General features: G+C 52.8%; 1 protein-coding gene across 1 annotated transcript in view; it reads left to right on the top strand.

Annotated features, from left to right (window-relative positions):
- The first annotated feature begins 426 nt into the window (after positions 1-426).
- Positions 427-21841, top strand: part of Ergic1 (endoplasmic reticulum-golgi intermediate compartment 1) — a 97006-nt gene continuing 75591 nt past the window's right edge. The window contains exon 1 of the mRNA XM_051167390.1: positions 427-540. Coding sequence (XP_051023347.1) covers positions 521-540 — 20 coding nt within the window. The 5' untranslated portion in view covers positions 427-520. The remainder of the gene's footprint in view (positions 541-21841) is intronic.

Here is a 21841-nt window from a genome sequence, read left to right as displayed (position 1 = left end):
ACCGCCGAATCTTTACCCATCTATTGCAGGACCCCCGTCCCAGGGACTCCCACACCCGCCTGGGGTGATCCCTGGCACACACCTCAGTTTTAACTTTCACCCAGAGCCCAACTTTGCAGCATTCTCGCTGACTTCACAATGCATGGTCTTTGCTACCCACTGCTAGGAGCAGAAGGAGTTGCCCTGAGGCCCCACAGAAGCTGGGAAAGAAGATCAGAGGCCAAAAGGAACCAAAGGATGAGTCCTGGGGACCTAGGTTTGGGTAGCATCCTCCTCCCTGGCCGCCCCATCCCGCTAGCCTTCGGGCCCCTTTAACCGGGCGGCGGAAGAGGCGGCCGGGGGAGGCGGCGGCGCCCAATGGGCTGCGCGGAGCGTCACTTCCCGGCGGCGGGAGGCGAGTGGCGAGTGTCGGGCCGGCTGGCGGGGGCGGGGCGGCCAAGGAGGCGTTGGCAGCGGGCTCGGACCCACGCGGCGCTGCGGCCCGCCTGGCCTGCAACGCTCCCACCCGCTCGGCGGCACGATGCCCTTTGACTTCAGGAGGTGAGTGAGGCCCCGGGCCCGAGGCCCTCTCTGCAACCGGCGACGACCCCTCCATTGCGTGCAAATGCGACCCCGGTGTACGGTGCACGCCTCGGCAGGCCCTGGGGGGGTGGGGACTGCGGCCTTTACTGGGGTTCGGAGCCCTACCCCCAGCCCCTCGTGCAACCCGGGCAAGCCCACGCACTCCCTTTCCGCAGCGCGGGGGGGGTCCCCAGCTTGTCCCTGACACCTTGCATTCATCCCCCTCCCCCCGCCCCGCCCCCAATCTGGAAACCAAATTTCCTCCCAACTCCCAAATAAAAGGAGCCATCATCCTCGAACTCAATCTCCAGCCCTCCCTAATGGACCCTACCCCGGCTGACAGGTGCGGCTGGGCGCCTGGCTTTGCCTGGTGGGATCTCAGGGCTGCAGCCCCAGCCAAGTCCGGCAGCAGCTTGAGAATCTTAGTTCTTCAGAGCCCGATAATTCTTTGCCTATCAGATACGGGGTGCCTGTCCCGCCTCCCCCCCTCGCAGCCCTGGCTCTGTGCTGTGGGTATGGGGACAGTACAGGAGGAGGAGGAAGCTGGGATCCCCGGGGGCTCTGCAGAGGGGCCAGGCTTTCTGCAGGCCCTACAGTGGGGTCTTTGTAGGATCCTCTGCCTCCTTCTGGAAGCCTGCCTGGGAAGGGCCTCCTCACCAGGCATTCCCTTGAGATAAGAAATTCCAAGATATCCTGGGCTGGCGGGATGCTTTGGAGCAAAAGGATTAGAATCCTGGCTGTGCCCCCTCCGCCCAGCTGCTTGCATGTTTTAGTTCTTAGAAACAAAGGCTTGGGGTGCAGCCCCCTCACTGCTCAGCTGGCTGACCCCAGCAGGTGTCTTGGCGCGCTCAAAATATTGGTTTCAACTCTTGCAAATTGGTACTAAAAATAAGGTCCCCACCTGGAAGGACAGGAAGTGTGAGGCACCCCTAGCCCAGTCTCCACAGCCTGAAACTCAGATGTAGGGCATCCATGAATGAGGGGGCTCTCTGAGTGTTCTTCACAGCCAGAAAATGGGTCCTCCCCTCGTACTTGTATGCATGAAGGCAGATAAGAGTGACAGTCAACCTGAAAAATGCCCAAGCTTGCCGACATGCTATGGCACGTGGGCAACCTGGGGTCTAGGCCTAGAGATGACCTTGGCCTCAGACCTCTTGACCAGCTAAAGTGGCTGTTAGCTCATCCTGGATGCTAGTACCATCTGGCAGAACAGCTTCCTGCTCCCTTGAGGCAGCCCTGGGGTGCATACCTGGCCTTAGAAGCATACAGACACAGGGTGGCTTTGAACCCACAGAGCTCCGTGGCAGAGTTCAGGAGCATTCCCAATACCACAGTGTGTCCATGCAGAAAGAACAGCAGTGGGCACATCCAGGTCTCCCAAACCTCCCAGGGCTGACTATAAAGGGCTCCGTTCCTCCTCTGTCCCCACATGGTTCCGCACATTCAAGGGACTTTGAGTTTATTGAAGGACTCATCATGATCACTTAATTTCCGTCAACTCTCTCTCCCCACCTGCAAGCTGGAAGGGCAGGCCAGATCTGGGTTCCAGTTGGAAGTTTTGGGGCTGGTGACAGGGTGGGGGGGGGGAGGGCAGTAGGCAAGGTGAAAAAATAAATAAGGAAAACAACTGGAGCCAGCAAGCTCTTGCTTTAAGCCTTGGAAGGGTCTGCTTGTCACCAGGCGGTTTAAAACATTGATATTTAAAAAACTGAGCCCAGCTCTGAGCTGCTACTGCCCTGGGGCTTTCTGGATGTGCCTCAGGTCCTGAGTGCCCAGGTGCCAGGAGTCCCTGACAGTGTGGGTTTAGTCCCTCCTTGTGTGCTTGGGCTCCCTGGAGAACAGCAGGAATGGCTTCCCTGCTGTAGGATCTCCTCCTGCCAAGTGAGCTGTGTGCCCAGCAAATGTGCCCTTTCTCAGATCTTGACACAACAGTTGCTCCAGAACTGACTGTGAAGGAAGGTTCCGCCGCTCTCCAGACCTGTCCCACTTGCGGGGCTGCTCATCAGTTTGCTCAGTGTTGTATCCAGTGTTTAGCTATCTGCCATTTGTTCTATCATCAGGAGATGAGTGGCACAAGGCACATCCCTTGTAGCATTTCCACAGAGGTGTGTGTGTGTGTGTGTGTGTGTGTGTGTGTGTGTGTGTGTGTGTGTCTCCCATGACTGGGTCCCAGGAGAATCTACTATACAAGCAAGCTGGACATCCATCCCTTTGTCACTTAAGAGAGTGGGTGAATCTTCCTTTTAAGCTGAGGGGAGGGAGACCCCTCTGGTAAAAGCACTTTGCATGTGTGTACAGCGAAAGCCGGAATTGGAGTTTGTTCTGTTAGCATTGAAGCCGTAGCTCTGGGGCACAAGTGGAACCTTGGAGGCCCGCCACCCTGTCAGATCTCTTAATAGTGGGGAGCATGGAGAGGCATGCAGTGATTAGGACAGCCTGCCCTCCCCATCAGTTCAAGACCAAGGGAGACCACGACTTCTTAACGTGAGCGTGTTTTCCTGCCTGTGAAATGGGCATGATCAGCATCCGCATGTGACGCATGTGACACCGGGTGGTGTGGGGGACACAGCAAGCACCGGCCTCTGGCTGCTGCGCCATTATCGTGTCATTTGAAGTACCTGCTCTCTCCTACCACTCAGCAATTAGCAATTATTACACACGTTCTCTTCCCTTTCATCAGTGTCTCATCTCCTAAGGGCAGGATTTGTATCCAGTTCACAAGTGGCTGTGTCTGCAGCACCTAGAAGGATGCTCGGCCAGAGGCACCCTGGGGCGCAACACACCTCTCCAGTTTGCCTAGTGTGATGGCATATGCCAGCTGCTGGCGGATAATTCTGCACCCTTATTTCCTGTCTTTGGTGCCCGGAGGGGAATCCAGGGCCTCGTGCATGCTAAGCAAGCTCTCTACCACTGAGCTGCACCCCAAGGCCCTCTTCATCCTTTGGGCCCTTTGTGAATTTTAAGAGTTAAAGGAGGAGGCTGAATGCGGTGGGGGAGGGGGCCTGGGCCTTAACCGATTACTGTGTTTGCTTTGCTCCCATTAAGCGTTAAGCGGTTTTACTGATACTGATCATTGAACTTACAGAACTGGCTTTGTGACCTAGGTCCGTGGGTGTTGTCCCCAGTTCCGGCTGCCTGGTGGCACTTGGCTGCTTGCCACTCCAGAGGCTTTGATAACCCTCCTTCCCTGGAGCCTGAGTCCCTCTTTCAGGAAAGAGACGCATGGCCCCCTCTCCCACAGTGGCAGTCCCCAGGTTGAAAGCCCATGATCTAAGAATGCTGCTCCCCTTCCCCTGGCTGGCTGTGCTCACCAACCAACCAGAGGGATGGGAATGCAAGGTGCTTCACTTAGGGGGATGCATGTAAGGCAAGAGAGATGTCCTGAAATGCACGGTCCAGGTATCCGATTCTGATTTGTGGGGCCCAGTCATAATGCAAGTTCAGGTCTGTTGAGGAAGAATAGAGAGAGTTTCAGTGTGGGGACCGGCTCTGAACAGGTGACCCTGTGTGACAGCACAGACCATTTGCCTGTGGTGCCAGCTCCGTATGGTGACCTGGTTTGTCTTCCATCGCTGCTTACTCGAACTTCCAAGGGTCTCCCCTCGGGTGCTTGAGTGGACCTAGCAAAGGTTTCTTAGATTTTTTATTTTCTTGTCTTGTTTGCAGTGCTGGGAAGAGACCCCCCTCCCCCCCACCCCCCACCCCCCAACCCTTGGCTTTGCATGTGCTCAGCAAGTGTTCTACCACTGAGCCACACCCCCAGCGTGGCCCTCCTGAAGCTGGCTTTTCCACACCCCACTTTCAGTCTCCAAATGAGTGACGCTGATCTGAGAATCAAGTCTGGTTTCCTCTGTGTCTGACGTGGCTTCCCCAGTGGGCGCTGCAGAAAATGAAGTCCCTTACTCCCTGTGGTAGGCTGAGCCGATCCACCACTGAGGACAGGCTTAGGGCTAACTATCAACTAAGGATGCGACAAGAATGCTTCCATTTCCCTGGGTGTGGTGACACACACCCAGCACTCAGGGAGGCAGAGGCAGGCAGATCTCTGTGAGTTCAAGGCCAGCCTGGTCTACAAAGTGAGCCCAGGACAGCCAAGGCTACACAGAGAAACCCTGTCTTGGGGGTTAAAAAAAAAAAAAAAAGAAGAAAGATAAAGAAAAAGAAAAAAAAAATGCCTTCATTTCTACCTTCACATTCCAGAAAGAACTGGAGACCAATGGGAACGCATACTTCACAACACTTTTATAAAAATAACAGAAATTCAGACTAGAGGTAGAATGGCATGTAAAAGCCAGGGGCTCAGATTTATTGGGCTTGTAGTAGTGTGAGGCATTGTTGCACAGCGCCGTTGTAGTCTACCAGGTATGACTGATTGTACAACCCTCCCCTACACACACACCACACACACACACACACACACACACACACACACAGGAAAGGCAGGCCCTGGAGACATTGCCAGTCACCCCACCACAGTGAGCCGGCCGAGGTCATAAACAGGGCGATTGCAGGAGTGCCAGCGCTGGCACATCACTGCCAGTCCCTTCTAGGGCTCTTCTGCCCTGTGGGCTAGAAGTGTTTTCTTTCCTGGTCCCTAACTTCAGAGAGAAGCCAACCCTCCTCTAAGGATGCATCTCCTTCCTCCCCACTAATCCAGTGGTGCTCAAGCCATCTGTATGTGCGCTCATGTCCCTCCCTTTCTGTCCCCTTTCCTCTCTTCCTCCCTCTAACACCTGATTCTAGAATCTTCCATAATTAATTTTTGCTGAAGTCCCTGCACTGTTGACACCTGGAAGTTTTGGTGCCCATAGCTGTGCTCAGGTGCTCGCCTGGAAAGTCTCTCCTGTCAGGCCATTTGGATCCCTGACTTTGCTGAGGAAGCTGCTTTGCCTGAGGCTTGCCCCCCGCACCTCTAGATCAGTGAGCCAGGACCCGGTTGCCCGTGAGCATTGCTTGAAATCAGAACAGAGCCAGCTGTGGGTCTGCACTACAGCCTTCCAGTGGCTCATGCCAACCCTGAGCTGAGAGGGCTTGCTCTAAGTTGGAAGAGGCGCAGGCAAGAGGGTTAGAGCCCTCAGGGGAGCAGGGGGTTGGTGGAGCCCTGGCGGGCAGCCCTGGAGAGTAGAGTTCTGGCCCTCCTGTGTGACCTTAAGTCACCTATTTTCTGCTTCTAAAGTGGCCAATAAAGAGAGTGACTCTCTGAGCACGCCTGGCGCTGCAGACCCTCTGCTGGACATTAAATGCAGGGCTAGGCTGGTGTTCTTCCACTGAGCTACACTGCCACCCTTTTTTATTTGGCCTAAGTTGCCCATACTGGCCTGGAATTTGAGATCCTCCTGCCTCAGCTCCCCGAGAAGTGGGTTTGCAGGTGTGTGCCAGTTGTCCTTTCTGTCATCTTTACTCTTCAAAGTGAAAGGATCTCCGCGGCGCCCATCCGGACTCTGACTCTGCTTTGACAACCCTTGGTGATTAGAGCCATGCTGGGTTCTACGGAGTCCTCCTTCCTCCCTCCGTGCCGCTGACCGGACCCCACAGCTCTTGCAGTCTGTGCTCTCCCTAACGCTTGACTGCCATTCTAAAGCCTCTGCGAAGGCCTGCATGGGAGGAACCAGGGTGCTGGCTCAACCAGGTTTGTGCCGTGTGTGGTCTAAGGAGCCTGGTTGTTGAGTATCTGGCACCATTTCTCAGAATACAGTTTGGGCAGCACAGCCCTAATTGATCCTTTAAGGAAGGGGTAATTAGCATAATCGTCTGTTGTCAACTCTGACTCCTAGGTCTATTAACCTAATTACATTGGTTGTGCTTGTGAGAAAAGTACAGGATAGGCAGCCCTCTGGCACCCTGTGTGTCTGTTCTGGAAATCCATGGCCCATGGGGAAAGCAGGAGGAAGCAGAGTCACCGAGGAGGATCTCTACAAGAGTCACCTCACCCACAGAGCCTGCGGCAGGCATCCTGTTTTACAGCCGTGGAGATCGACCACCAGAAATTCAGAGTCTCAAAGTTGGTGTTTCAGGGATCCCGTGGGACCAGGCACATCCGGGTGTCAGTATCTCCCTGTCCAGGAACCTTCCTGAAGCATAGCTGGACAGAAAGCAAGGACTGTCTGAAATGGACCCAGTGTTCCTTTCATCCAGACAGTGGCTAAATTTAATAATTAAGTGAACTCACTTATCTTATGTGTAGGTCTGTGCGTTTTAGTATGTTTATTTGGAACACCACATAACCCAATTTAAAAAATGCGCAAAGAACCTTAATGTACAGATGCATGGTCAGCGGGGTCCAGGAAGTCCAACATTAGCCCTGGAGAATGAAGATTGAACCCAGGTCTCCCTGCTGCTCGCACCTGGCAGCCCTGTCTGCTGGAATCCCAGCATCCCCTGCGGCCTCCCGTCTTGCCCCCGTTTGAGGCTGGGTCTCAGGTGGTTTTGGGGGAGAGGAAGTGGTGCCGATGGTCCTTGAGCACTGAGCCAGTTTAAGCACATCGCTGACAACCACGGCAGTCCAGAGAGAGATGGTTATCTTTGCTTTATTTATGTATTTTAATTACCATACAATAAAACATTTTGACTTTTTTTCTGGTATACGTATAATGAAGTTTAAGACATGCTTACGCAGTCATGGCTGCCATCTGGGTACAGAACAGGTCCCAGGACCCCAGCCAGCTCTCACGTTGTCACTTTATAGGCAGGTGGTATTGAGCATTGAAATGCAGGGAGAAGACTCGAGGTCTTTTGCCCTCCTGAGAGACTTGACTCCACGCAGTACAGCATTGTTAGCTGTGGCCATCAGGTCTGCTGCAGGTCTACAAAAGATACTCATCTCAGCGGAACCGAGACGCTGTCCGTTGAACAGCTCCTTCGTCTTCCCTAGTCCGTGGCAACCACCACTCCACTTCTCTGAGTGTGCCTGGTTTTGAGAGTTTATAGGGGAGGAGTCATATAATATTTGTCCTTAGCTGAATTATGAAGTTCTCCACTTGGTCTCCTTTTTGAATGCTGTATAGTATTCCACTGTGTACTCATACATCTTTTTTGATGGACATTGAGGTGGTTCCCATAGCTTGGCTGTTGTGTTTAATCCTCAGGGAACAGGGGTGTGCAGACACTTCTTCATGACAACAGGGTGTGCAGACACCGCTTCATGACCATAGGGGTGTGAAGACACCGCTTCATGACAACAGGGTGTGCGCACACCTCTCCATGACCATAGGGGTGTGCACACACCTCTTCATGACCACAGGGGTGTGAAGACACCACTTCATGACCACAGGGGTGTGAAGACACCTCTTCATGACCACAGGGATGTGAAGACACCTCTTCATGACCATAGGGGTGTGAAGACACCTCTTCATGACCATAGGGGTGTGAAGACACCTCTTCATGACCATAGGGGTGTGAAGACACCGCTTCATGACAACAGGGCAGAACACACACTTCTTCATGACATTCTGACTTAAATTTGTGGGGAGTGATAAATGCCAAGGAAGAGGGTTTCTGGCTTGGCTGGTCAGTTTTTAATTCTGATAGCGGTTATACTGTTTTTTTAATCTTAGCAACCTGTCTCTGTGCCCTCACCAGCCCTCAGGGCCTTTAGTCTGTGGATAGAACCATGCCAGGAGATGTGAGGTGAAGCTCCTGGTGGCGTTGCCGTGGCGATCAATCACGTGGCATACCATTTCACAATCTGGGGCCTCTGGCTTGCCCCGTAACGTCTACTCAGAGCTCTTGCTGCTGAGTTGAAGGGTTTCCTGTATGTTTTGGATATTACCTCTTGGTCAGATCCGTGGCTGGAGAATATTTTCTCCGAAGGCCTAGGTTCCCTTTTCTTTCTGGTAACTGTTTCGTCTGCTGAAAGTCAGAGCCCAGAGCAGGGAAGGAGCTGGCCAGGTATGCAGCTGCAGAGTTGAGTGATGGGCAAGAGCGCAGTCCCAGAGCCCAGCGCCTCACTGCAAAGGCGCCATGCCTTTCCAGACACCTTGAGCTTGCTGATTTTCATGAACCCCGGTGAGGCCTTGTCTCCCCTCACATTCATGCCAGATGCTGCTAGCGCGCAGGAGTTAGCCAAACCGTCCCCAGAGAGCGTTTGGAGGCCTGGTGTTGCTTGGCCTGCCTCTGGTATTTTGCTGGCTCTCAGAGTCCACTCGTGGTATATGGTGGCTCCAGACCTTCCAGGAATGTGACACACAGTTTGGGCCGGGATACTCTTCTCCATTGCAGATGCCCCCGAGAATGGCCGAGTAGCGGCTGCCCCGGGCAGCCCCCGGATCAGCCTTTCCTGCATGGTGAGCCTCTCATGCTCATGACTGCCTCTCTCTTCTCACTGTTCACTAGCTGGGGGGGGGGGGGTGTCCCTGGGCATGCTGTTCATTTTTAGATTGAGGTGCTCCTTCGTTGCAGGGATTTTGAGAGGCCCTGCCCCAGCAGCTATTTAACCCCTGCATTCTTGTTGGGACTGGTGGATCACCATGGTGGGGCGTCTGGTGCATGGGAAATGAGGGCCGTGGCTCTGCAGGGCCAGTGGTACACATTGGGGAGCTACTGGGACAGATTGGATCTGGGCCACCCATTGCAGCAGCTGTAGGTGATATCGGATGTGCCCCCCACCCCCAGACGAAGTGTCACAAGGAGATAACCCAAGAGCTGGGTGTGGCTAGCTGGAGAGTGGTACCCGTGTGCAAAGCTGGCTTCAACGTGTCTCTGTGTTCCACAGATTCCCTCATCTTTTAAGAGATGACAAAAATCTTAAAATCGTGTACACATGATCAGCAATGGACTCCAGTTTTGTTAACCGTCATGGTAGGCCAAACAAATCTCTGGCTGGCAGTACTTGGTCCTGTGTTGAGTGGGAGCATGCTCGTGTGTGTGTGTATGTGTGTGTGTGTGTGTGTGTGTGTGTGTGTGTGTGTGTGTGTGTGTAGGTCATAGCAAAGGTTAGCCAGCTCTCTCCTGAAGGATGTGCCCCTCCACCGTGAATACCATCCACACCCAGCCTGAGGCTTCCCTGGGGCTGTGTTGCTCTGGCACCAAGTGCTCCAAGTGGGCAGCTTGCATCTAGGACTAGGCCCAGAGGCTTGCCATGGATCTCAGTTCCCAGTCAGGGAGGAACTTCGTCCTGGCTGGCTTGAGAAAGGCCGGCATTTGGCTAAGATACCACAACGGCAGGTGACGCAGCTGAGATTTATGCACGTGTTGGTGACGTAAGAGCTGGCTTTCTCAACTGCATCCGATTCCGGAGGATGTATTATCACTTTATTTTCTTGGGGTCATCCCACAAAAACCCCTAGTTTGGTTGTTATCTACTTAGTTCTGTTTATGGTTTGTTGCCATGGATACGGGGGGCCAGGGCAGTGGTAGGCCAATGATGGTGAAGCCTGAGTGACTGTTTCCTGTCACCTTGGGCATCTTTGGCCAGGAAGTTACCATTGAGCCTCTGCTAAGGAGCTGCAGAGACAGGTGCAGAACTTCCTGTGTGGACTCAAAGAGCGCCTTCCAGAGGCTGGAGCAGCCAGGTGTGTGTGGAAGGGGGCGCGGGAGAGGTGTCCACTGGCCACTGGGGCCTGCTGTGTGCCAGGTGTTCCAGGAGCTGGGGTGCAGACAAGCCCCTGTCCCTGACCCCTTGGACTTGATTTCGGTTCTGACATTTCTCATTTTTAAAAACCAAGTGAACTTTCAATTTTGAAGTGACTTTAGATTTTTGAGAAATGCCGGGCGTGGTGGCGCACGCCTTTAATCCCAGCACTCGGGAGGCAGAGACAGGAGGATCGTTCTGAGTTTGAAACCAGCCTGGTCTACAAAGTGAGTCCAGGACAGCCAAGGCTACACAGAGAAACCCTGTCTCGGGGGAAAAAAAAAAAAAAAAGAATTTTGAGAAGTTACAGATAAGGAAGAGCTGCCCGCTGTCCCCACTCTGCCGCCCATGGCCACATGGCATCATCCCAGCTCAGGAAGTGACAGTGGCATGGGGCCAGTGTCCCTTCAGTGTTCAGTCTCCCATGCGGGCTACCCACGTGCATTCATGGGGCAACTCCAGTCCCTGCTGGCTTGGGGCATTGCACAGGCCTTGGCATTCATGACCTTGGCTGTCTTAAGAGCTCTCCAGGGGCCATGCAGCCTGTCCCCGTCCTGAGCCCATCGGACCTTTCTCACCGGTAGACTGGATTGTGGGGCTGGGGAAGCAACCAGAGTGGGCAGGCGCTTCTGGGTCATCCTCTCAGGACACCAGAACCGCATGACATATGCACTCTGATCTTTCATCTCTGCTCTGTCTCCCTCCCCGCGCTGCTGACAGACACTCATTTGGGAAGTGGAACACCAGTGTCTTGTGAGTCACATGGCAGCGACCCCACAACAGTGGACAGCTGGGTCCCTTCCTAGCCGTGCAGATATGATGGCACGAGTGAGGGGGCTTGTGACACACAGGCTCAGTCAGGACCTCGCTTCCTCTCATCACAAGCCGGCAAGGGGTGGGGGTGGGGGGATGCTACCAGGGCTCAGAGTTGGGGTGGAGTCAGTAATAAGGGGTCTAGGAACCAAGTTGGGAGACACCTGGGGCCTGTGATCATAGCACTTGGAAGACTGAGTCAGGAGGATTGCCCCAAGTGTGAGGTCAGCATGGGCTTTAGAGCAAAAGCCTGTCTCAAACCAATCTGAAATTGGGTATTTCACTTAGCACTGGCAAGTGTTTTAAGAGGCATAAATCCTCAGCTCTTACAAGTTCTACCACCTTGCAGCATCACTGTGTGGGGTCCCAGTTTCCTTCACGTGACTCTTGGAAGCAAGTCGCCCTCATCATATCTCATCCATAGCTGTGACAAGGAATGTCTATGGCCTTGTGTAGCAAAGCCCTGTACACGGTGTGCTGTTATTACGGGCCTGGTGTGTTTATTTGATCTTTCTCAGGTGCTCGCTGCATTTTCTGCTTTGTGTTCTTTGACCTACACCTTCCCATTTCCCACCCCGACCGAGGCTCCATAACCACGGCCAGTCCTCTGTCTGTCTTAGGTTCTCCTCCCCTTCTCCAGGCTACGCTTCGCTTTGTTTCACTTAGCACATCTTCCTTTCAGGTCCATTCTGGCACAAGGCTAAATAATATTCCGTTATGTCTAGGAGCTACATTTTCTGTATCCCTCCATCACTTGGTGGCTGGAGTGACTAGTGCCACCGTGGTGGTGGTGGTGGTGGTGGTGGTGCAGGTAGCTCTTTGGGGTCACATTTCTTTTGGGTACGCACCTAGAAGAGAGATTTCTAAGTCTGTGGTTGTTCGATTTTTGGCCCCCTGTTTTTCCATAATGGCTGCACCAGTCTACATTTCCCTCACCTAGCTGTGTGCAAGCATTGTCCACTCTCTCCCCGACACCTTTTGGATTCAGTGGCAGCCATCCTAGAGACCTCTGTGAGGTGCTAGCACAGAGTATTTCGGTTTGCTTCTCCTTGACAGTTAACTGGTGCCAAACATCTTTTTGTTGTATGTTTGGCCACGTTGCTCATTTCTGAGAAAGTGTCTCAAGTGGCCATCCACCTGCCTGCTTGCCTGCTTTTTAAACCTTGGGGATTAACTGTTTAGTCAGATAGAAAGCTTGCAAATGTTCCTCCCTGTTTATCAGTTACCTTTGCACTTTCATTCTTTCCTTCGCTGTGTTCACTATAGTCTTACTCGTGCATTTATTATTTATGATTAATTATTATTAGCTTATTATATGATTATTTATTGCTATTTATTTGTTATTCTTGTAGCCTGATCTTCGGGTGTGTTATTCTATAAGTCATATCCAACCAGGCAGCAGTAGCGCACGCCTTTAATCCCAGGACTTGGGAGGCAGAGGCAGGCGGATTTCTATGAGCTCAAGGCCAGCGTGGTCTGCAGATTGAGTTCCAAGAAAGCCAAGGCTACAAGCCAGTGATTTCTTCCAGGAGTCTTGTGCTTTCTGGCTTCACATTTAGGTCTTATGATTTGTTTTTCTTTAATCCACATAGAGATGTTTTTACATGCGGAATATGACAGGCATACAATCTTATTCTTTTACATGTAAAAGTACAGGTTTCCTGGCGCCGTTTACTGAGGACCGTCTGTCTTCGTCTGTTGTGTCCTCTTGATGCCCTTGTCAAGGTGACTTGACCATGTGTGATTGGCCTTCTGCCCCCAGGCCTGGGTGTTGGTTTTTATGTTAGTATCATACGCTCTCAGTACTATGGCTTTGTGGTATAATTTTCTATTACGGAGTATGATGTTTCCATCCTTGTTCTAGCTGTTTGGGGTGTTCTGTGGCTTCATACAAGTCTTAGACTTTCTTCTGACTTCTGTGCAGTCTCAGGGGCTGTGTTATGACATCATGCCATCTGTGGTTAGAGGCGGTTTTACTGTTAGAGGTGACTGCCTTTTATTTCTTTCTTTCTTTTTTTTTTTTTTTTTTTTTTTTTTGCCTGATGCGTCTGCTGTTTCTAAGCACCCGCCCAGCGTTCTGCTGGGTCGGGTCATTTGGGAAAGCAACTCGTATACTTGGGTTCTATCAGCCGTGGAGTTTTCATAGATGACTCTCGAGTCAAAGACTTTCCCTCTCCACACCTGAGCTCTCCGGACAGCGCGTTCAAGGGCGACTGCCGTCAGGAGCTTGTTCTGCGTGAGGACTGTGTGGCCCTTGCTGGTGTGACGCCTCCTCTCAGCTGCCTGTTAAGAGCAGCCTCACAGGCCAGGGGGGACGCCCCTGCCTCATGGCTCGTCTTTCTCATAGGCAGTCAGGTTCGGCTGGCCGACACTGTCTTGAGGATGTTTATGTCATCTGCGTTCATCACACACACTGGCCACTTTCTTGTGGTCCCTGTGGCTAAGGTATTTGGGTGACATCAGCTCATAGAAGGTGTTTGTTGGGAAGGGCCCCTCCCAGCCTTCCCTTTTGGAAGAGCTGAAGTAATGGCATCAGTTCTTTTTGCAGAGGCTGTGAAGCTGTCTGTCTGCCTGCTTGTGGACTTTGTATTCATTGGAAGGCTTGCTTATTTATTTATTTATTTATTTATTTATTTATTTATTTATTTTGGTTTTTTGAGACAGGGTTTCTCTGTGTAGGCTTGGCTGTCCTGGACTCACTTTGTAGATAAGGCTGGCCTTGAACTCACAGTGATGCGCCTGCCTCTGCCTCCCGAGTGCTGGGATTAAAGGCATGCGCCACCACCGCCTGGCCCTATTTATTTATTTTTCATTCGGATTTCAGTATCTTTTTTTCGTGGATTCTTACTGGTCCTTTACTGTGGACAGGGTAGCGGCTTGTCTGAGCTGGTTTCTGAGGACTGGGAGGTAGTACTAGGCCATGAAGGCCAGCATCTCCTCACCTCTGCTACCACCCTCAAGTACCTCTTCCTCCAGGAAGCACCTCCTCCATCGCTCCAGGGTGCCCAGTGTCCCTCCCCCATACTGTGCAGCCCTGACCACTGTGGCCCTCCCATCTCCTCAGCTCTGTGCCATGTGCCTCATAGGTCGTATCATTTCCTCACTAGTGGGATTCCAGGGCTGGGGCAAGGCAGGCTTGTGCTGTCCTTAGCAGGACTTGACCTAGAAGCCTTTCACGTAATCAGGCGGTGGCCCCCAGGTGATGTGCTCAGCAGAAGCACAGCGACATTACAAGGCTAGCCACCAGCTTCAGGTCACAGTGTCTCTGCATCTTTATCGGCCTCAGTGACCTCACTGAAAGATAGGCCTATGATATACCTCATGGCAGCTCCCAGGACTGTCATGAGGATTGTAATGCTCTTAGCATGGGGCCTGACTCCCTTGGCTGCTCTCAACCTGTTCATTGTAGAGGAAACGCGGACACGCAAGGCTGTTGGAGAGGATGGGTAAAGGATAAACTCTCAGAGTTGCTGCCTTTGTATACATCTGTCTGCTTCTAGAAGCAACCCAAGAAGCTTGGTATCTTCATGCCACACAAGCTTGTTCCCCCATCCTCACCCCTACCCCCACCTCATGTGAAGTCCCAGCAGAGTGGGTGCTCTGCTTCCCTGGATACTCAGAGAGCAGGTACCCGTCATTCAGGGTATGTGGAAAGCAGCCTGCAGGATTAGAGTGACCACTGTCCCTTGTGCAGAACAGGTAGGGAAGTGTGGTCTGGCCATGTGACCTACCACCATCTCTACCAGCGCGACTCCAGTCAGTGTTGCCCGTTTCTCCCTTCTCTTGGCACCTCCGTCCTTTTGAGCATATTCCTGGACAGATGATGGGTGACTTGTAATGTTCCTCTGTGTAGCCTTGGCTGCCCTGGAACTCACTCTGTAGACCAGGCTAGCCTCAAACTCAGAGATCCACCTGGCTCTGCCTTCTGAGTGCTGAGATTCAAGGTGTGCGCCACCAAACGCCTGGCTGCTATACTGTTTCTTTCAGGTGATCAGTGTTTGAAATTAGCACTTTCACTGGCGAAAGGTGACTTTTTACATCAGAAAGGCAGAGAAGCAGAGTCTCTACATAGGTACAAACCTTGCAGTGTGCAGGTGCCTGCCGAGTCTGGTCTGCTTAAGAGGATGCAGTAGTCCTCCATAGCCGCCGGGTCCCTTCCAGTGCACACCCGAGCTGCCGTAGTACCAAACCCCACACGCCCTGCTTTCCTATACATAACACGTCTCTGATAGCTTAATTCACAAATGGGAGCTGAGAACTGTAACTAAGAATAGAATAATGATAATTGTGCACTGTACTGGAAGGTTGAGCTTTACTGGAAGGTTTGAGGACTTTACTCAGTAAAACTAGGTTCCTTGAGCACGGGCCCTGTGAGTCTTCGGTGTGTCTGATAAATCATACAACTGCTGTGCTTGGCTCACAGGGCAGGGGTCTAGGCTCCTCCCCTGCTCCCAATGCCCCTCCCCTGGGGTCTGTCTGTTCACCTCCAGTTAGAACGTCACCAGCCTGTCAATGAAAGCCCATTGCTGGCTCTACCAGCAATATTGCTGGCCTACTGGAACCATTGGGGTTCCCACTTAGGGCAAGAGGTGAGTGGGGTTCAGGGTATGCCTGCTGCCTGCCCTCACCTCTCTCCCTCCCTCCCTCCCTCACTCAGTGCTTTACTGGGCCTTCTGAGGGGCTAGGATTGCCACTGTCCCCCTAGATATCAGCTATTCTAGCTGCCAGGAGCATGGGTGGAGCCACGACATGAGTGGGTGTTTTCCACGCAAGTCCTGAAAAAGGAAGGAGCAGATGGTGATAAGAGAGAGCTAACAGTGACGTGGCCAACTGGGCCTCTTTCTCAGAAGAACTCTGGCATGCAGCCTCTGTGGGCTCCTTTGGGTTGCCTGCCTTCCCCGCCTTGCTCTCCCTCACCTTGCCAGGCTCTGCGGGCCCCACACTGTTACTTGGTGCAGAACAGTGATCCGCTTTCCCGTCCAGTGAGCACCTGCCTGCCCTGATGAGAGCACGGCCTGAGAACACAGCCGTGTCCACCCACTCACGGAAAGGCTGACACTGGGCCTGGCCTCTATACCTCTAGCCCTGTCTGTGTAGAAGGGAAGGAGAGAGAGAGAAGACAGGCTGGCAACCTCCCACCATACAGCACTGGACCCCGAGGTCCCCCCCAACTGTGAGAGGGCACCTACATTCCCTAGGATGGATTGGATACTATGTGGCTTCATCTCTTTTTAGAAAATGTTCCTGGCTTTCTCCTAATAATGTAAGCACACAGGAAAGGACTCATGTCGTGGGGCCCTGAGGAACAGGGAAGTCAGAGTTACTCAGGCCTACCACTCGGCCTTCAGTCCACAGGCTCCCCTTGAAATGTCTAGTAAGTCCCCAGAATCTGGATAAGGGAAGTCAGGAAAGGGGAGACCCTTCGCTTTCCACCCTTAGCCCAACCTGAGATGTGGGCTTCCTTGTAACAGGAGGAAACAGGCTCAGAGAGGGCGAGAGCCTGGCCCAGAGCCACTCAGCTGGTAAAGTCACAGGGCCAAGCTGTAAAACAACGCTTTCTGAGCAGCCTTTTGCTCCATCCCCCCACCTAGAAATCCATGCTGCTGGGCTGGGACTGAGTAGCTGTGTTCCCTAGTAATCCTGATCTTCTTTCCAGTTGCCTGGGGACTGTGCTGCCCCTGGAGGGTCTGCTGCAGTTGCCCTGGGAATCTATGCCTTCTCCAACTGACTGTAGAGGTTCTTGGTGTCAGGCAGGCTGGAGCAATGAGCAATCTGTGTAGCTCTGGAACTGGGTACCACCAACCTTTCTGGAGACTTGAGGATTCCCAAAAGGCCTTCGAAGACAAGGCTCTGTATTGAGGTCCCAAGGGAAGTTCAGAGGCAGCGTGGAGTCACACAGCTAGAAAGGGTCTGGCCACAGAAACACAGCTTTTCCTCCTGTGGATGATGTAGGAACCCTAGCCATGTTGCTGTGTGCTCAGTTCCACTGTTTCATGAGCCGTGTGTGATAGCTCGGGCTTTATGGCGGCTGCCTTTTGCCAGCTGCGATGCAGCGAAGTGTCTGAACAGATGAAGGTGAGCTGTCGTGCCCCACAGGTGACAGGTATTAAGATGTACTTGGAGTTAGGCTGGGTGTGCCATGGGCTGCGTGCTAGGGAATCTGCTATTTCGTGCTAACCGCAGCCTGAGAGCCTAGGTAAGGATGTTGAGGCTCGGGTAACTTGTCCCAGGGGACAAAGCCAGCAAGTGGTGGAGCTGAGCTTTTCCCCTAGGCTGCCTGCTGGAGCCGGTGCTAAGCAGAAGCGCCTGTGGGAGGCACTTGCAGATGCTTGCTTGAATGCTAGATTCCCCAGACCCCTTAGTGACAGGCTGTAAGTTGGGAGGGGAGCAGCAAGGTGATAATAGCAGTGTCGTTGCTGCCTCTGTCAACATACTCAGGCCTCACTATGAGCCGGTGTGGACCGAAGGTGCTTCTTCGCTGCTTCCTTGGGTGAAAACATTGGATGGAAAGTTGCTGCGCACGCAGCTCCCGTGCACCTGAGATGGGGTGCACCAGCCAGCCCTTTGTTTTGGAGTGGGGGAGCCAAGTTCCAGATTCACCAGCAAGCCGGTGGCAGCAGCTGGCTCTGGCCTTCCATACCTGCAGAACTGGGTCGTACTGGAGGCCAGATGCTTTGTCACAGATGTGTTAACCCTGAGTCAGGGAGGGTGTGAGAAGGCTTGCCACCATCCTGCCCTGGGCCAGTTCCCTCCCTCATGGGATCACAGTACACGTCAATCACCTCGGCCTGCTCCCTCACTCCCCAGAGCATGACTAACCAGCCACCCATGTTTCTGTGCGGGGACAGTGACCCACTTGGAGAGAGTAGGGTAGCACAAAGTGGAGGGTGGAGAGAACCTAGGACTTCTCCCAGGCCTGAGTCCTACCTCTGCTCCTCACTGGACTCTCGGAGCTGTTTACCGAACTGCAGGAAGTGTTGCTTGCAGAGTGCAGAAGCTGCCAAAGCCCAGGGCTTCCGGAGCTCCTGATTCAAAGTCAGGACTGTTGTCTTCTTATGAAACTTCCAGATAGACTCTATCTTCTCTGTGAGGCTGCAAAGCAGGTCCTCGAGCTTATCAATAAAGGAAATAGGCATAAATGCAAGCATATGTGAATATTTCACATACAGGCTTTGATTTTTTTTCATACTTGTGCCTACATGTGGCAGTCTCTAGCTGAGGCTGAGGTGGGGCCTGACCTTCCAGCACCCACATGCTCTAAATACCCCATCCACCACCGCCGGGTTGCTTCCTAACGGACTAGTTTATAGGGATGCCAGGATGACAGAATCTAGGGGGAACACAGACACAGGCAGGTGTGAGGCTGGGCAAAGCTCTAGCGACTCTGAAAGTGGGGAGACCCAGGCCTGAGACAGCAGAGGCTGTCATCAGTTCAGAGGCCTCAGTTGCTGCACGGGTCTCTCTGGAATGTCAGAACTGCCACTGAATGAAACTGAGCCCGTGGTGGCTGTCAGGAGCCTGGATGTCTTAGGCAGGCTCTGGGTAAAATGTTTTGCCCTATGACCCAAGGCAAGGTACTACTACACGTATCCCTCATTTGCCAAGCGAGCATCATAGGTCATTAATGTGTGATGTCAGAGTAAATGCTCTGGCTTTCAACAGCTACTGTGATTCCACCCCAATCCAGAAGGTTTGCCCAATAACTGCTCTGCTTCAGTGCTAAGAACTGAATCCAAGTCCCCAGGCATGCTGGGAAAGCGCTCTTCCACTAAGCTGTAACCACAGCCGGAGACCAAAGAGGGTGCTCCCAGAGTTTCCTGGTGAGAGTATCTGAATGCCAAGCAGAGCCTAGTATGACCAGGCGTGTCTCCTGGTACCTAGCCAACTGAAGAGGCATGGCCAAAACATCTGATCATTGTCACCTTTTGATGGCTAGAGATGTGGGCATGGGGTGTGGGGCTTGTGTATTTGTGCCTCTACCTTGAGGGCTGTGCTTAGAAACACAGCAGGTGGGAAAGAGGCAGAACGAGGGAGTGGGGCAAGACAGCTTTGGCAGCGTTTAGCCTGCAGGATCTGGTTTTTGTCAACTGTTATTATCAAAGAGGTGACATAGCATCTAGCATAGACCACCTCCTTAGAAGGGACAGCAGGGACTGGGCTCGGTTAGAGGTGTGTGTCTCTATGGGAGGAGCCAGTGGCTTTGGGGAAGATAGTACAGACAAGTCATTAAGTCCTCAGAGTGTCCCCAGATCGGGGACCACTCTGTCCTGATCATCAGGTCCTTGGGGGTCTTGGGAAGTGCTGGGGTCACTGAAGATGTGGAAGAGTGTGGCCGAGCTATGGAGTGAGCATGCAAGCCCCGTCTGGGCCGTGTTGAGGATGGACCTTCCTTCTGGAAACGCTGGAGTTCTGCTGAGATAAGACTTGGGAGTCACTGAGCCTTGCATTACCCATGACCAACAGTCAGCATAGGGGTCTCGGTCATTATGGGTTTGTGCGGTTATTTCTATCACTGGGCCATCGTGCAGGCTTCTGTATGATGCTCAGGTCTTGTAGGTAACAGAGTTCAGCTGTTCTTTTGGGATTTACGCTGTGATGATGGCCTAGAGAAGAGAAGTACATGGTTGTCTGGGAGATGGGACCTTAGGGGGAGCTACCAAATGTTCTAGAAGTACCTATGTGTATACGTGTGTATACATACACATAGGGGTATGTACATGTGTGAGGTTGTGTACTTGTGCCCACCTGTGCCACAGTGGTCTCACTGTTGAGCCTTCCCGGTGTAGGACCTGGGACCTAGGCTACGTGTCCCCGTTCACCAGGTGTGCCTAGTTGCTATTATTCAGATAAGTGCACAGAAACCATGTGATGCGCGAGGTACCAGTTGACAAGGTAACTTGATCGGCCTCAGGGTCTCCTCTTGCTTCAGGGAGAAGCTTGCATTGGAGTCCTGGCCTCGGCTGCCCCTCTGCTGTGTGGGGCTGGCTTTTGATGTCCCCCTGTACAGCAGGGTCTCAGGGATCAGATAAGAGCCAGAGGCATCTGCCTAGAGTCGTCTCACATAGTGAGTCAGGCCAGCCTGGACAAAGAAAGAGCCCAAACCAGCTAGACATGGTGGGGAAGGCCAGGAGTTCAAGGTCATCCTAGGTTAGATAGCAGGTCCCAGAGCAGCCTGGATTATTTGAGGCGTTGTTGAGATAACAACAACCCCATCCCTGCCTCCCCCATGTGATAGCACCCCATTGGCTCCAGGCCCCACGTGGGGTGTGGTGTAGCACTCTATGAGGCATCTGGATTTTAAGCACACAGTGAGAGCAGCAAGCCCTGGATCCCCCAGGGCCTGGACACCCCAGCCCTGCTGTCTGCTCCGCTGGGGTTGATCCCTTCCCTGCTCTGCCTTCCTTTACCTTCCTGACTTGGAAATGGAGGGAGGCCTGGCGCCTGCCTCTCGGGGGTGCGGGGGCACTGAATGTTCCATGCCAGGCTCATGTGTGCCTGGTACATTGGAAGTATTTAGCCATTGATTGTTGCTATGGGACCACATGGGACTTGCCTGAACAGCAATTTAAGATGCAGTAACCAAAACCCATGAGTGTCACTTAATAATGGTTTCCCGCCTCCCTAAACGGTTACTGCAGGTGGGATCTGCATACATGCTTCTGGAATCAGACTTGCTCAGCCCTCCCTCCAAAGAAAAGAAAACTTCTGAGGGGTCACCAGGGCTCCTGAAATGAACCCTTTTGCGAGCTGCCTGGGCATTCCCATAATGGACGGGCCACTATAGTGCTGGCTGCCCTGAGTGGGGGACAGGCATAGTGTGAGTGGCACAGGTCACTGCATCACCTACCCCCTCCCTAAAAGCACGATTTCCCGGATCCCTGAGTGGGAACAGAGGGCATTAGGGGTAGGAGACTGCCCTGGTGAAGGTGGCTGCATCCTCCACGCTTCTCCATCCCATGTCCCACACTTCTGCGCAGGTGACTTGGCTGGGCCAGAAATTCAATGCAAATCAAATCTACTAAGTCATCCTCCATCCCAGCCTGTCCTTAAGGGCCTGTTTGCTCACTTATACAATGACAGTGCCTACTGAGCACTACTCGCCACTGAGGAGGCAGAGGATGAGTGTCAGGCTGACCTCCATGGCCATGGTGAGGCTTGCTTTCCAACTGGGAATTCAGGACCCAAAATTTTCTAGCAAGGATGCCCAGAGAACTCTAGGGATGTTTAGCTTCAACTTTGTTCAGGATTCTAGAAGGTTCTCCCTGTGATGTTTATTCCGAGATAGAAATGACAAATAGAGCTGGTTTGATGCTGGAGCAGGGAGTCTCAGGCTGCTCTGGAGGAAAAGGCAGTTAGGAATGGGTTCGCACAGTGGGTAAGCAGATCCCTGAGGCCTGGGAAGAAGGGTGCCCTCCGTGCTTCACGTAGCCAGGACCAGCATTTTGCAGGCAGTGGCTTCTCAGGGCAGACGCCTGTGCAGGCTCAACTACAACATCAACCCATCAGGCTGGCAGCAGTTGGCTCTGGCAGCGGCCAATCCGTCTGCCAAGATCCGTCTTTGATTCACATTTTCCATTTGCGAGATGTTTTGAAAACATTGACCTTCAATTCATCAAATGTCCCTTATTAAATTGTAAGTCACATCCAGCCAATTAATGAAAAGACAATGGACGAGTGACTCAGTACGTGACATCTTGGCAAGAGTGCGCCTAAGTGCTCTAGCCACAAAAGACCTGACCTAGTGATACCCAAGTCCCAGGGCAGACAGCATGTCACTGCCATGAGGGCCTGGGATTGAGAGCGTAGTAAGGAATAGAGACGCTGGGACACGCTGAGCAGTCAGCTGGGCCCAGCTAGGGGAGTGAGGGGTCACACTCGCACACTTGGGTTTGATTGGAA

This window comes from Acomys russatus, chromosome 25 (genome assembly GCF_903995435.1).
Source record: "Acomys russatus chromosome 25, mAcoRus1.1, whole genome shotgun sequence".
In the NCBI taxonomy this organism is placed as follows: Eukaryota; Metazoa; Chordata; class Mammalia; order Rodentia; family Muridae; genus Acomys; species Acomys russatus.
This window is presented reverse-complemented; position numbering and strand designations above follow the sequence as displayed.